Source organism: Physeter macrocephalus, unplaced genomic scaffold (assembly GCF_002837175.3).
Source record: "Physeter macrocephalus isolate SW-GA unplaced genomic scaffold, ASM283717v5 random_10, whole genome shotgun sequence".
NCBI lineage: Eukaryota > Metazoa > Chordata > Mammalia > Artiodactyla > Physeteridae > Physeter > Physeter macrocephalus.
Window position 1 is genome coordinate 66,216 of NW_021145296.1, and position 15,725 is coordinate 81,940.

At 56.7% G+C, this 15,725-nt stretch overlaps 1 protein-coding gene across 4 annotated transcripts; it reads left to right on the plus strand.

Moving 5' to 3' along the window:
- The first annotated feature begins 1,221 nt into the window (after positions 1–1,221).
- PTGES2 (prostaglandin E synthase 2) lies at positions 1,222–14,284 on the plus strand. 4 transcript variants are annotated; one of them, XM_007102420.2, is made up of 7 exons: positions 1,222–1,498; positions 2,681–2,878; positions 3,562–3,620; positions 3,989–4,138; positions 4,407–4,607; positions 4,930–5,047; positions 5,514–6,184. In XM_007102420.2, the coding sequence occupies exons 1-7, from the start codon at positions 1,229–1,231 to the stop codon at positions 5,634–5,636; spliced, it is 1,119 nt and encodes a 372-aa protein (XP_007102482.1). In that variant the 5' UTR covers positions 1,222–1,228; the 3' UTR covers positions 5,637–6,184. The 4 variants fall into 4 exon arrangements, with proteins under 4 accessions (XP_007102482.1, XP_054938050.1, XP_028338978.1 ...); XM_028483177.2 differs by lacking the exon at positions 5,514–6,184 and adding an exon at positions 13,279–14,284 and having other exon boundaries at positions 1,228–1,498; XM_028483176.2 differs by lacking the exon at positions 5,514–6,184 and adding an exon at positions 8,216–8,379 and having other exon boundaries at positions 1,228–1,498.
- Positions 14,285–15,725: the final 1,441 nt, after the last annotated feature.

The window sequence follows — 15,725 nt, forward strand, 5'->3', positions numbered from 1 at the left end:
GCCCTGATTCCCCTTCCCAGGAGGTCACCTCCGAGAAAGCAAAAGTCGTTTCGGCAGCCCCCCTGGGTCACCTGCTTCCCCGAAGCCCTAGTCCTCGCCTTCCGGGCCCGCCTCCACCGGCATGCCCAGGTCCCCGTTGGGGCCCGACATTGTGGGCTTGGGCGCCGCAAGGGCAGCGCGAAGATGGGACACAGCAATTGCAGCACAGAAAGCCGGCGCGGGTTGGAAGATGGAGGTGGTGGATGGAACTCGGGACCAGCTGCGCTGAACGCCGCAACTGAACGAGCCCGGGCCCCGCCCCCACCCGTTTTCAGACTCCGCCCCACGTCCCGCCCCACTCAGAGCCTGGTCCCTGTCGCAGCCCAGCTCTTGCGCCTCATCCCGGGAGCGGAGCTTTGTGCCCGCCTGGCCTTCAGACTCCGCCTCGCCCCGCCTACAATCTGTCCAGCCTTCAGATCCCCGCCCACTCCTCGAGCCCCACCCCTCTCCCGGTCGCCGGGAGGGGCCATCCCGGGGCTGCCCGCCGAGAAGCCTAGGTAGTTGAGCCTCGGGCCCTCAGTTTGGGCGAAGGAGCCCGACGGAGGGGCTGGAGAGCTTGGAATCCCCACTCCGCCCCATCCTGCCGCTGGGGACCTGCGGGTCGGCGACTCGGCGCCTTCGTGTGGGCGAAATAAATCAGAGACACGTGGTTTCTAAGGCCCCCTGTGTGGATAGAAAATTTTATGGTTCGGGCCACAGAAGAAACGGTGCAGTGGTGCGGGAGGGCAGAAAAAGCCCGATTCGAGGACGCCCACCTACTGCGGGTCGGGCTGGGCGGTTTCTGCGGCTCTCATGGACCCGATACCGTGACGCTTTCCCTGATACTCTGAAGGGTTCACTCTCTTTCGATTGGGTGCGTATTACGGATGACGCTGACGGCCACATGGCGAGCTACGTGGCCGAGTTCCTGCGTTCGTCTCTGGGTCACCACCGAGACCAGTTACATCTACACTTTAGAAGCCGGGGCATTTAGCAGACATCCCCAGGTGTGTTTTTTTCGGCTCTGACGGATGTGTGGAACTGGGGTCCGAGGACTCACCCCCAGTCCCACGAGAGCTGGCCCTCCCCACTCAGCATCACTGTCACCCGTGGCAACCTGCGGGGCGCCGGAGACCTGCTCCTTTAAGAGGAGCCTGAGCCCGGGCCTTCTTTGTTTCTCGCGCCCTCCCGCTGCGCCGGCGGAGCAAACATGGCCCACGCTGTGCGGGCGCTGTGGCCCGGCGGGCGCGCTCTGACCTGGAGGCTGGGCGGTCGCCCCGCGCTGGGACTCCCCGCGCAGAGCCGGGCCGGCTTAACCGGGGCGGCGGGAGGCCCGGGCCCCGCCGCCACCACCCGCAAGGGGGGCCCACGGCTCCTGGGGGCGGCGGCGCTGGCCCTGGGAGGAGCCCTGGGGCTGTACCACACTGCGCGGTGGCACCTGCGCGCCCAGAACCTCCGTGCCGACCTCTCAGCCGCGCAGGTAAGCCCGGGTCGGACCAAGCCTTGGGTAGGGGCGCTCGGGTCAGCGCCGAACTTCGGGACTTCTGGGAACTGGCGGTGTCAGGAATCGCCTCCTCAGTCCACTCTTGACCTTGGACCAGTGACTTGGTTTTAAGCCCTCGAGCCCTCAGCGTCTTCATCTGTGAAATGGGGCGCTACTGATGCCTGCTGACTAGAATTCTCGTGTTTCAAAGTCGTTTTTCTAACGTGTTTTAAGACTTTTTGATGGAAAGATTTGGAGATCACTGAAAAGGGAAAGCCTCTTGTACAGTGGATGGCTTTACAAACATTTTATCGTGTCCCTCCCACTGTCTCCAAATCCCGAGGTTGTGTATTTATTAGTACAATTATTAGTATTTTTACGGAACTGATGACTCTTAGACTCCAGGCCCTGAGACACGGAGGAACAAGGGTATGTCCCCCAAGCCAGGTGGTGGCCCAGCTGCCCTTGCGATGCTTTGTACACAGCACCAGCACCCCCCGCAACACACACCCACAGGCGCCCCTTTCCTGAACCCATGGGAACAGGAGCGGTAGATGGGGAGTGGAATTCTGTGTCTCCCTGCCCGCCCACCTCCATGGCCCAGCCTCAGTCTCTCATCTCTGAACAATGGGGGAGCGGTACTGCAGCTGTGGCTTTCAAACATGAATATGCTGCAAGCTCACCTGAGGCTCTCCTGCCCTACGCAGGCCAGTGGCCCAGATATAACTCTCCCCTCTTGTAGGTTTGAGGTAGACCCCGCTCGGAAACGCTGGGCTCTGCCTCCACACCCCTTGAAGGGGTCGGGGTGGGCACTCCCAAGTTGAAACAGTTGCATCTGGGGGGACACACCTGGCGGTGTCTGAAGTACCCTTGGGACAGGAAGAAGAGGAGAGATGTCTGTCTAGCGTTGGACAGAGATGAGAAGATTCCTCCTACACAGAACAAACTTTCTACCTGGGGAGCCTACTGGATGGGCGCTTGACTGTCCACTGCAGGAGCCTGCTCCGCACCTCCCTTCACCTCCCTTTCTGCCTGTCACCCATCCCCTTTTTCTCCTGAAGTTCTCAGGTCATCCTAGAAAACTCTCCTGGGAAACTTTTGCTTGGGGGTGGGGCCTGGACCTGGGGGCGGGGCCTGGGCACCGGGCCTCAGAAGCGCCCTCCTCTGCTCCTCATCCAGCTCTCCCTGTCCAGCCGCCTGCAGCTGACTCTGTACCAGTACAAAACGTGTCCCTTCTGCAGCAAGGTCCGCGCCTTCCTCGACTTCCACGCCCTGCCCTACCAGGTGGTGGAGGTGAACCCTGTGCGCAGGGCCGAGATCAAGTTCTCCTCCTACAGGAAGGTGCCCATCCTGTTGGCCCAGGAAGGAGACAGCTTGGTGAGCCTTGGGGAGCTCCCCCACCGCCCCATTGTCCAGGCTTGTCCTGGAATACCCCTGAGTTGGGCCCTGCTCTGCAGCCCTGGAAGGAACCTGGGCTCTCCGGGCCTCGGCTGAGGATTATGAACCCGTGAGTCTAAGGGAGACAGAGGACCACAGAGCTTAACAACATGGGTTCTGAAGTCAGGGTGGTCTGGGTTCAAGGTGGAGCTCTGTCACTCACTGGCTGTGTGACTTGGGGCCAGTCACTTAGCCCCTCTGGGTTTGCTTCATTAATCATCAGAGAACCATACTCTCCAGGGTGTAGGGCTTGGCTCCTAGTACGTAGCTTCTGAGTCTTCCCGGCCCCTCAGTGCCCAGGAGGCCAAGCGGGTGAGTGGGCAGGGCTCAGATCCTGGGTCCTCCCCACATTCTCCTCCCCATTAGCCACACTTGGGTCTCCCTTACTCAGGACAGGCTTCCCTGAGGGCGGGGAGTGGGTCCTGGGGGAAGGAAAAGCTCAGTGGGCATCGATTTTAGGGGTGAACCTCCAGGGACAGACAAACAATGCCCAGGTTCCACCCGACCAGTTTCTGCAGAGTGCTTGGGTGTCAGGATTAAGAGCCCCTGGTGATCCTGCCAGTGGCCGGTCAGCCAGTATCCCCCGCCCCCACAATCTTGATCTAAACCATCCTCTTCTCCAGCAACAACTGAACGACTCCTCTGTCATCATCAGTGCCCTCAAGACCTACCTTGTGTCGGGGTAAGGAGCCCCTGAGGCCCAGGCTGGCACTGCATCTCCTCCCGTCTCCTGTCTCAGGGAGGCCTCCCCTAGGTTCCTGCATGGGAGTGGGGTGGGGCTGCTGCTGAGATTTCCAGAATGGGCCACGGGCATCCCTCTGAGACTCCCCCTTCCGCGCATCTCCCTCTGTTGGGGAAGTGCTTCTGGCATCTGCCCCAAGTCCCTCTTGCTGCAGGACCTCCTGTGTCACCCACAAGAGGGTGGGAAAGCTTTTGTGGGTCAGTCCTGGGGCTGGATCAGGCTGGGGTAGATATTCATCCCGAGGAGGTGAGGGCTTCGTCTCCTGGAGGAAGAGGGAGTCAGGGTGAGGCTCTGGATATCTCCCAAAGGCAGCCCCTCGAAGACATCATCACCTACTATCCACCCATGAAGGCTGTGAACGACCAGGGCAAGGAGGTGACCGAATTCTGCAACAAGTACTGGCTCATGCTGGATGAGAAGGAGGCCCAGCGGATGTATGGTGGGAAGGAGGCCAGGACGTGAGTGGGGCCGGGGCCGGGCCTGGGGATGTGGGGAGGGGCCGGTCTCCCCCAGGGGGGACCAGGCTGAGCGAGGTGCTGTGAGCGCGGAGCAGCGTGGGAGACCACAAGGGCTGGGGCTGAGCCACGGGCGTGACTGACTCTCCTCGAGGACCTCCCGCTCCCATCCGTACACTGGGCGGTCTAGATAGTGCATCTGCTCCGCCACCTCCCAGGCCCTGGCTCAGGAAGCCCAGCTGGCCCGCCTTCTGTCCCGCCTTGCCCGCAGGGAGGAGATGAAGTGGCGGCGGTGGGCAGACGACTGGCTGGTGCACCTCATCTCCCCCAATGTGTACCGCACGCCGACCGAAGCCTTGGCCTCCTTTGACTACATCGTCAAGGAGGGCAATTTCGGGACCGTGGAGGGCGCCATGGCCAAGTACGTGGGCGCAGCTGCCATGTACCTCATCAGCAAGCGGCTCAAGAGCAGGTGACGGTGCACACGTGTGTGCGTGTGCGCGCATGCGCTCACGCACCTGGGGGGCCTGCCATCCCCGAGTCCCCAGCATTAGCCAAGCTGAGACTCAAACCCAGAACCCCTGATTGCCTCCCCCAACCCAGGGGGAGCAGGGCTGGCCTGGGAGTCCAGAGCTGGGTCCCTGCCTTGTACCTTCCTCCGTTTCCCTCTCCATGGTTGGGTCTCTCGTCCCGCTCCACCCCCCGAAGTAGCCTTGGCCCCCGGGCCTTCTCGCTCTCCCCACCTGTGCCAAGTTTCGGAGTTCCCCCGATGGACTTCCCCCATTCCTACCCAGGCACCACCTCCAGGATGACGTGCGTGAGGATCTCTACGAGGCCGCCAACAAGTGGGTGGCAGCTGTGGGCGAAGACCGGCCCTTCATGGGGGGCCAGAAGCCGAACCTGGCTGACCTGGTGAGTGTGGTGGTGTCAGAGGGTGCACAGACCAAAGGGTCTGTCCTTGGGGTCGGGGAGGCCCAGGCAGGCAATACCTACGTCTCACCGCTCCTCCGTCCCAGAGGCGTCTGCCTCCACCGGTTGTCAAGGGCTTAAGGAAAACCAGTGCTCCAGGCTTCTGCCCAGCAAAATTCCTGGGACAGTGTCTTGGTGGCCTGACTTCAGTGCCGATCCTTGAAGCAGTCCTACAGCCAGGGTAGAATATACTGATTGCAAGGCTCTGGTCTCGGAGCGAGTGGTGGGGTCCCCTCTTCCCGAATCCTACAGCCAACCCACACACTTCATTCAAAGCCCTGCGTGCAAAATGGGCCCATTAGTGGGTCACGGGGATCCCAGAAAGGGGAGGTGATGGGCCCAGGGCCCACACCTGGCAGAGGGCGGGGCAGGCGTGGACACCCCCTCTGTACCCGAACCCCTCGCCCAGGCAGTGTACGGTGTGCTGCGTGTGATGGAGGGTCTGGAGGCCTTCGACGACCTGATGCGTCACACTCACATCCAGCCCTGGTACCTGCGGGTGGAGAAGGCCATCACTGAGGCCCCCCAGTGAACTGAGCTGCCCTCCTGGGACGAGGGAGGGAACAGTGGAAGACACCGGCTGTGGGGGACCAGGGCCGCTGGGCCGGTACCTGCTGATGTCGTGATACAGTGCAGCAGGGGACAGGATCGTTCGACCTCTTGCCCACCCCACCCTAACTGCCCCCTCGCTTCTAACACTGGACGTCTGCTGGAGCCCTGGGGCGCTGGGGGACAAAGCCCAGGCTCAGTTTCCATTCACAGATGTACCCCCGCCCCCCAGGGCATGCAAGGCTACCTCCCTCACCAGCTGGACCCCCTCCTGGGCCTCCCTGCTCTTTAGCCTTCTCCGGGGCTCTCCAGGCTGCCCTGTTTACGCCCCGTGGGTGGGAATCAGGTTGGGCTCCTGCCCTGGGCAAGGGAAGTAGGACCGTCCGGTTTGGGGAGCCCCATCCCTGGCTCCCCCTGGTTCCTGCTCTCCCCAGGTGTCCCCAGGACTGTGTGTCATGTTCACAATAAAGAAAAGGTTTGCGGCTTCCCGCGTGGCGGCACCATGGTGGAGGTCCGCAGCCAGTAAATACCGTTTGTCCAGTGCTCACTAAGTGTCAGGCCTGGGTGAAAGGCTCAGTGGGCTTTGTGTCCCATAACCCCTGGGACACGGCCATGGGATGTGCAGCAGGGAGGTGCAGAGATGGCCCGGGGTGCAGGTCCAGTTCTACTCCCCACTACCGTGGGGCTCTGGCCAGGGGCACCCCTCTGGGCCCGAGTCTCCTTATCTGTCAGATGGGCGCCGTGGTGGTCCCCACCTCAAGGGGAAGTTGTGAGGGCTTGATGACAGGATACAGGTCAAGCGTGCAGAAGGGTGCCTGGCGCAGCAGGGGCCGGGGTTGTTCCAGTCCTGCTCTGGAGGCCAGGAGACGAGGGTCCAGAGGACACAGTGCCTTCCAAGGGCCCCTCTGGCAGCCCACAGCCACCCAGGGCTTCAAATCCCAGGCCTGGCACTTCATGGTGGTGGTGGGGGACGCTGGGACAGGGGTCTATAGAGAGAAGCGGCTCTGGGAATGAGGCAGGGCTGTGGGGTCCCTGTTCCCCTAGTTTCAGCAGATGAGGGGCACGCTGGTCTGCCGAGGTGGCCCTGCAGAGGCCGGACAGGCAGCCAGTGAGCCGAATTCTATCTCCCGGGCCCTCCCTATTGTGCAGTGACTAGGCAACCCTCTCAGAGCCTCTCAGGAGAGTTTAAATTTTTTCTTTGTTAATTTTTTTAAAAAAATTTATTTATTTTATCTATTTATTTTTGGCTGCGTTGGGTCTTCGTTGCTGCGCGTGGGCTTCTCTCTAGTTGTGGCGAGCGGGTGCTACTCTTCATTCTGATATGCAGGCTTCTCATTGCGGTGGCTTCTCTTGTTGCAGAGCATGGACTCTAGGCCCGCGGGCTCAGTAGTTGTGGCTTGCGGGCTCTAGAGCGCAGGCTCAGTAGTTGCGGCGCACGGGCTTAGTTGTTCCACGGCATGTGGGATCTTCCCAGACCAGGGCTCAAACCCGTGTCCCCTGCATTGGCAGGCGGATTCTTAACCACTGTGCCACCAGGGAAGCCCTGTTAATTTTTTTAAAACATAAAACCAATTCATGGTCTTTGGGGACTTCCCTGGCAGTCCAGTGGTTAAGACTCCATGCTCCTAATGCAGGGGGCACGGGTTTGATTCCTGGTTGGGGAACTAAGATCTCACAAGTCGCAAGGCGAGGCCAAAAAAAAAAAAAAAAAAAAAAAAAAAATTCATGGTCTTTGTATTAGCAAACATTAAAATAAGGTAGAAGTGACAAGCACTCTGGAGGCAGACAGTGTCATTTTGGGAGCAGTGGCCTCGGCTTCTGCAGGGCTGTCTGCCACCTGCTTGTTTTTGTTCCCATGGCGAGCATCTGTCCTTGTCACCGTGTCACACTGCCTGGGTCTTCATGGCTGCAGAGTGCTTCTTCCTCTGGAAGGAAGGAGAGAAGCTGAGGCCTGAGGCCACACCAGTCTGTGGGATGAGGAGCCGTGGAAGCTGCCTCCATGGGGCCAACAGGTGTTGAGGTCTCCCGAGTCACTGCTGTGTCCAGGATGCAGTTCCCCCTTCATTGATCAGCCTTTAAGTCCCAAGGCGCCTTTGCTCCAGGGACCTGCGTTGGCCTGTGGACCCCAGAGCCTCCCTCAGCAGGGCAGGAACTAGGTCAGGAGCGCCTCGGGGCTGCACCCCTGCCCCCCTCCCCACTTTGCCTTCTCTTCACAGACAACCTTTTCCTTGTCACCCCCCGGGGTTACTTGGTGCTTTTCCAGCTGCTCAAGGAGGCCGACTCGCCTTTCTCTGTCTCAATCCCACATTCCCCAAAGGGAGCGTTTGATGTGACCTGCTTGGGATAAGGCGTCCACCTTCAGTCCGTGGCGCCGTGGCCCGAGGAGGGTCTCACGTCCCACAGCCCCACCGTGTGCTCCCTGCTCTTTCTGCTCCTCCTGCTAAATCCAGTGATCGTGTCTCCCAGCCTCGGCTTCCTCTTGAGGCCTGGTCTGGCTAAGGAGGCGCCAGGGGCAGGCCAGACCCCAGCTACTCATCACCACCCCTCTCCTTGTTTTCACAGAGGGGTTTTCTTCTGTCTTTGCATTTCTCAGAGGAGGATATGGTTGATGGCAGAGCCATGCCGGGGACAGGGGCCTGACTCCTGACTGGGGCTTTATCCCTGGGCCTGCGGCAGGCAGAGAGGAGCCTGCCCACACCCTCCTCTCCCACCTCCACTAAATGGTCACCTTGATGAAAAGTCGCCTTGATGAAAAGTCACCTTGATGGGGGCTTCCCTGGGGGCGCAGTGGTTGAGAGTCCGCCTGCCGATGCAGGGGACACGGGTTCGTGCCCCGGCCCGGGAAGATCCCACATGCCGCGGAGCGGCCGGGCCCGTGAGCCATGGCCGCTGAGCCTGCGCGTCCGGAGCCTGTGCTCCGCAACGGGAGAGGCCACAGCAGGGAGAGGCCCGCGTACCGAAAAAAAAAAAAAAAAAAGTCACCTTGATGAAAAGGACTGTGCTAACTAGACCCATTCCCTGTGACGGCCTGGAGAATGGCCAGTCAACGCAAGGCCACCACGGGGCACTGAGTCCTGCTTCTGTCACGGAGTTTTTCCCCCAGAGGTGACAACCTTGCCTCAGTTACCTTTTCCCATAACCAGCAGAGGGCGGTAGAGGATGCAAAAGCCCTGTAGGGGACGGCAACAAGGCCTAGTGCTGCCACCTTGTGGCCAATTCTGGGATCGCATCTTTGGGCCATCTTCATTTTCCAGGGACTGTATTTGCCCATCTGTAAAATGGGTTTAGCATGCAAAGTGCTGAAGATGGGTAGGTAGGAAAAGTCACACCTTTCAGGGGAAAAGGCCGCAAGCTAGGCACCCTTGCCCTATCTTGGTAATGCTCAGGTCATGGCGTGTGCCTGTGGGCATTGGTAGCAGCAGAAGGCCTGAGGTGGGAACTCTGCAGTTGTTTGCTGTGACCTTGGGCAAGCCTCATCCTTGCCCATCCATGGGCAAAAGCTCTCGGAGGTGAGTTACCCTTCATGGGGTTGTTGAAATCAGGGATGAGAAGGTTGCACAAAGTTGATGTGCATTGTTGATGTGTGAGGGGTGTTTTTCTGCAGCCGGTGGGGTCTGCTGTCTCTTCTCAGAACACACTCCCTGCTGTTTCCTGCTGGGCTCTTGGAGTTCACGGCCAAGTGCCCCAGGAAGTAAGAGGGGAAGAGAGTCATGAGAATGGCTAGATCCCTCCTCCCTGGGAGTCAGGGAGAGCTCCCTCGGGAGAGCAAGCCGCAGCAGGGGCTTTAAGGATTAGGATTCTGGTTCACTTTTTTTGTTAGATTATTAAATTTAAAATTTTCATTTTGATTATGCAAGTAATTGTTCATTGTGCATAAATAGAGCTTGCGGATAAGCAAAAAGATGATACCAATTATTCACAGACCCATCACTGAGATTTAAAAATTTAAATATCAAGAATTTAAAAAGTTTTGGGACTTCCCAAAACTTTGGGACTTTCCAGTGGTTAAGACTCCACGCTCTCAATGCAGGGGGCACAGGTTCGATCCCTGGTCAGGGAACTAGGATCCCACAAGCTGTGCGGCACAACCAAAAAAAAAGAAATTTTTTTTTTTTGGAGAATAGCCTTCTAGTTATTTTTTATGTAGTCTGCATATAGTGTGTATGTGTGTGTGTGTGTGTATACACACATAAAATATTTTATATTTATATATATAATTTATATTTTATGTACAATATTTATATCTAACAGTTAAATGCCTATTTTGTGGCAAGCACCATTTTAAGTACTTTACACATATTACCTCATTTAATCCTTTCAACATCCCTATGAGGTAAGTACAAATATTCCCATTTTACAGATGAGGAAGCTGAGGCATCAGAAAGGTTAAGTGAATTGCCTGGTGTCACACAGTAAATGGCACAGGCAGGATTTGAACACAGATCTCCTGGCTCCAGAGTCGATGATCTTAATCACAATGTCACATTACTTCTCTCTAGATACATATTTTTTAAAATAAAAATTCAGCTCACACAGTAGCTCCTCAGTCACATTCCAGAGCAGTGACTGTTCTCCCTCACCCTTTCTAATGACGGTTCCACCGTATGCCATGCTCCACTGGATGAATCTTCCCTAGTTTTTTTAACCAGTCCAATGGGAAGGATGTGGACGGGCAGAAGTGTCTAGTGTATACACACATAAAATATTTTATATTTATATATATAATTTATATTTTATGTACAATATTTATATCTAACAGTTAAATGCCTATTTTGTGGCAAGCACCATTTTAAGTACTTTACACATATTACCTCATTTAATCCTTTCAACATCCCTATGAGGTAAGTACAAATATTCCCATTTTACAGATGAGGAAGCTGAGGCATCAGAAAGGTTAAGTGAATTGCCTGGTGTCACACAGTAAATGGCACAGGCAGGATTTGAACACAGATCTCCTGGCTCCAGAGTCGATGATCTTAATCACAATGTCACATTACTTCTCTCTAGATACATATTTTTTAAAATAAAAATTCAGCTCACACAGTAGCTCCTCAGTCACATTCCAGAGCAGTGACTGTTCTCCCTCACCCTTTCTAATGACGGTTCCACCGTATGCCATGCTCCACTGGATGAATCTTCCCTAGTTTTTTTAACCAGTCCAATGGGAAGGATGTGGACGGGCAGAAGTGTCTAATGGGGAACAGGCCTGGTACTGGGGGGGCGGTGTGGTGTGGGCTGAATAATGGCCCCCCAATATATCCAGGTCCTAATCCCTGGAACCTGGGAACGTTACCTTACGTCGTAAAGACACTGTAGGTGTGATTAAATTAATGATTTTGAGATGGAGAGATTTTCCTGGATTATCCAGATGAGCCCTAAATGTAATCACAGTCTCTTTATAAGAGGAAGCCTGAGGGAGGTTTGACTAAAGAAGAGGAGATGTGAGAACAGAAGTGAGAGGTTGGAATGACGCCAGAAAGAGGTCGAAAGCCAAGGAAAGCAGCCGGCCTCCAGAAGCCAGAAGAGGCAAGGAAATGAATTCTCCTTGAGAGCTTCTGGAAGGAACCAGCCCTGTGGGACACCTTGATTTCGGCTCAGTGAGATTGATTTTGGATTTCTGGCCTCTAGAACTGTAAGGGAATAAATGTGTGTGTGTGTGTGTGTGTGTGTGGTTTTTTTTTTTTTTTGGCTGTGCCACGCAGCGTGCGGGATCTTAGTTCCCTGGCCAGGGATCGAACCCGTGTCCCTTGCAATGGAAGCACGGAGTCTTAACCACTGGAGTACCAGGGAAGTCCTGCTTTTGTGTTGTTTTAAGATGCCACGTTTGTGATGATTTGTAGCAGCAGCCATAGGACACTAATACAAGTGGTACAGACCAGTGTAGTCAGGGAAGAGAAGCGGCTTCAGGGAGCCAGGTGGCCCAGGGCAAGTCCCTTGCCCTGCGTCAGTTTCCTCCTCCCTAAAATGAGGCGCAGCGGTTGGGCTCTTTGGTGCAGCAGGGGGCCTCCCACCCTGGCAGGCGTGGGTGGAGCCAGCTCATGGGGCTTTCACAACTGCCGTGGGGAGATAATGTTTGGTCCTTGGCCACAGGGACCGTGCTGAGCGGCGATAGCAAATGGCCCGAAGAGACTGTTCCTCTGTGCCGCTCCCCCGCCAGCCTCTGTGTTATGGGACGCTGACAGCAGGAGAGGCCTAGGCTTGCCTGGCCCCTGGAGTCTGGGGTGGGCCTCTGGCCTTCTTGTTTCCTTCCTGCACTCCGGCATCACTCCCCTCCTGCTGGCCTTCCCACCCAGCGCTGGCCAGCCTCTCCAGCCACTATAACTGGGACTCGCTGGTCTGCTCCTGCTTCTTGGCCCTGGAGGGCAGGGAGCAAGGTCCACACCTGGGCAGAGGGGCCCGACAGGCAGGCTGTTCCTCTTCTCACCCTTCCCCTACATTCCAACCCGCCCAGACCAGCGAGATGGGGACTGGGGGCAGCCTGGCCAGAGCTGAGGTTGAGAACAGGGCTTCAGAGTCAGCAAAACTGGTTTGAATCCTGGCTCAACATGTGCCCTTTTTTGGGGGGTGGGGGGAACGCTGTGGCTTGTGGGATCTTAGTTCCCTGAACAGGGATCGAAACCAGGCCCTCAGCATTGAGAGTGAGAAGTCCTAACCACTGGACCGCCAGGGAATTCCCAACATTTGCCCTTTGTATGAACCCGGAGGAGTCCCTTCCAGCTCTGAGCTGTAAGGCAAATATTGTGCCCATCTTGCTCGTGAGGAAACTGAGGCTCAGAGAGGCATGAGATTTTGCCCAAGATCACGCTGCCAGGTGCCAGGATTCAAGCACAGGCCTGCCCCACTTTTCCCCGGTTCTCTGTGGCCTCCTGGCCAGGAGGGCGGCCAGATGCCGGTTGTCACCTACCTGAGGTGAGGCAAGGAGCACCTGCCCCTCAGTGAAGGTCCCTGCAGGTGGGTCGTGGCATGGTTCCAGGCCGCCGGGCCTGCTCTGGGGGCAGGGGCCCCAGCAGAGCCCACGGCATCTTCACCCCCAAGCATGCAGCGCGAGTGGGGTCCTCTGACCTGCCTTCGAGGGCGCGTCACCTGCTCACGGTGAGGCCCTGGGCAAGTCCCTTCCCCTCCTGGAGTCTTAGTTTCTGCCTCTGTAAAATGGGGACATGGTGGCAGCAGCACTTGTGCCCTGTGTGTGCAGAGCCCCGGCTGGCGCTCAGCGATGGCGCTCCCATGACTAAGAGATGAGAAGGTCTGGCTTCAGAAAGGAAGCACGAAGAGGATGGGCCAGATCCCACGGTGGGAGCTGCCCCCACGCCCATCCCATGCCAGAGATCCCAGGCCTCCTCACCCGGGGAAGGAGGGAGGGGGGACTGGGAGGAAAAGCATTTAGGGGAAATCCCTCTGTGAGTTTGGAATCCAGGATGGGGCAGGGGAGCTGCGAGATAAAACTCTTTATTAAGGACCAGCCATTTCCGTTTCCTGTCTCATTTCAACTTTCCAGCAGCCCTCCCCGGCTCGTCTGGAGGTAGGACGGAGGTCTGAAATGCGTCTGGCTGGGCTAAAATCAGGGGTGTCGGCAGGGGAGCGTTCCTTCCGCAGGCTCTCCAGGACTTGGTCCTTGCCTTTTCCAGTTTCTAGAGGCCGCAGCATTCCTTGACTCGGGCGTCCTTCCTCCATCTTCAAAGCCAGCGACCTCGGGCTGAGTCCTCGCCTGTCTCCCCGCCTCTGTCTCCCACATGGAAGGATCTTGTGACTACACTGGGTCCCCCTGGATAATCCAGGCAACCCTCCCTATTTTAAGGTCAGCTGATTAGCAACCTTAATTTCACCTGTGACCTTAACTAGCCTTTGCCATGCCACCTAATTCACAGGTGGATTAGGGGATTAGGACGTGGCTGTCTTTGGGAGGGGGTATAATTCTGCTTCCCACACCACAGAGCGTTTGGATGGGTTTTATCCGATTAGTAACTATTCATTAAGCATGTAGTGGGTGCCGGGCACCTACCGGGAACAGCAGTGAGAAAGCCAGCAAGTACTCCCACCCTCTAGTTAGCGGGGAGAAGTGCAAGGGAGAAAAACAGACGGGGTGGAACAGGACTGCCGTTGGAAGTAGGGTGGCCAGCGACAGCCTCTGTGAGAAAGTGACATTCAATTAAAGACTGGAAGGAAGGATGAAGGAACAAAGGAGGGAGGTTGGCTTGGTGACATATCAAGTGTCACCCACCTCAGAACACCTCCCAAAATTAACTTCTGTGCTGGGGAAGCCCCACTCCCAGCTGGAAGGAACTGAGGACCTGGGAACCTGGGACCCGGCCACCGTCCCAAGGAGAAGCCTGGACGGGGGCGGGGGGAGGGGGACGACCAACTTGACAAGACCCAACCAATGGTTGGGAAATGGTTTATGCCCGTTACCCTGGTAACAAGCTGACGCAAGTGGCATATTGGTTTCCTACGGCTGCCGCAACAAATCACCATGAACTTGGATGGCCGAAAACAATAGAAATGAATTCTCTCACAGTTCAGGAGGCCAGAAGCCAGAAACCCAGGTGCCAGCGTTGGTTCCTTCCGGAGGGTCTGAGGGAGAAATCGTTCCTGCCTCTCCCCTCGCTTCGGGTGGCTGCCTGCGATCCTTTTTTTTTTTTTTTTTTTTTTTTGGCCACACCCGGGGCTTGCGGGATCTTAGACCAGGGCTCGAACCCGCACCCCCTGCAGTGGAAGCATGGGAGTCTTAACCACTGGACCGCCAGGGAAGTCCCGATCCTTGGCATTTTTTGACACGTCGATGCATCACTCCAGCCTCTGCCTCTGTCCTCACGTGGCCTTCTCCCTGCGTGGTGCTCTCTTGCCTGTCCAGATTTCCCTCTTTTATAAAGACACCAGTCATTGGACTTAGGGCCCACCCTCACCCAGGATGACCCCATCCTGACTTGATTACATCTGCAAAAACCCTACTTCCAGATCAAGCAACATCTGAGCTTCCCAGTGGACAAGAATTTTGGGGAGACACCGTTCAACCCAGCACAAGTGGTATATGCGTTTCACGCAAGGGCACGCTTCTGTGTCTCCCTACAGCCTCTGAATGCCAGAGCCGCCTGGCACGTTCCCCAGGCTGCTTCATACAGTCCGCCACCAGCCAGTGGCACCGAGGGCTGTCAGTGGGGGGATGGGGACTGGGGTGTCGAGTTATTTAATGAACATTTCATCGAGCACTCTGTGCGCTGCCACTGCCTTAGGTGCTAGAGGTACAACTGCAGGCACACTCCCTGTTCCCAGAAAGCGAATGAAGGTTGTCCGGGGGGGGCCCTCCAGCACCTCTAAGTCAGAAGGATGGGCAGGAACCAAATCTGAGGCTGGGGAGGGGCAGCCAGTGAAGCGAAGAGAGGCACAGTGGTGTCTGGAGGTGCTTCAAGCAGGAGACGGGGGTCAGCTGTGCTCGACAAGGGCTGAATCAGGTGAGGGCTGAGGAAGGACCAGACTCACTATCTCCTGGGGCACTGGAGACCTGTCAGAGCACCCCAAATCCAATGAACATCCATTCTAAAGAGGGGGTGCCTCCAGAAGCCCAGAGTGGGTAGCTACTCTGAGGGGTAGCTTTCTCGTGCTCTCTCATGAGAAAAAGGGATTTGTATTCTAACGTGTAAACAGCCCCATACCACCCAAGCCCAGGTCAGGAAAACCATGGCTCCGTCATCAGCTCTGAAACAACTTTATTAGAAGGCTGTTTTAAATGACAACTTCCAATTCTTTCTTCATTTGCTTTGTCACCGAGTCCAGGTTTAACTCTGTTCATATATAACAGTAAATCTTGCATTGATCTTTGCACCCTATTTAAATTGTCTTCATCGGGCCGTTCCGGTGACCGGAAGTGTGGCTGTGCAGTTGCACGCTGACCGGCATTACCGAGCAGGGGTAGCGGGGGCCCCAGGGCAGAGGGAGCCCGCTGCGCAGGTACGGGTGGGGAGCCGGCCGCCCTCTCCTCCGGCCCCCGCCCCAAACTCACAGTGATAGGCACCTCACTGCCTTGTCTTTCAAAAAGGGTGAATAAAGAAATCCCCCCCAGTCCAAGAAATGATTTGGA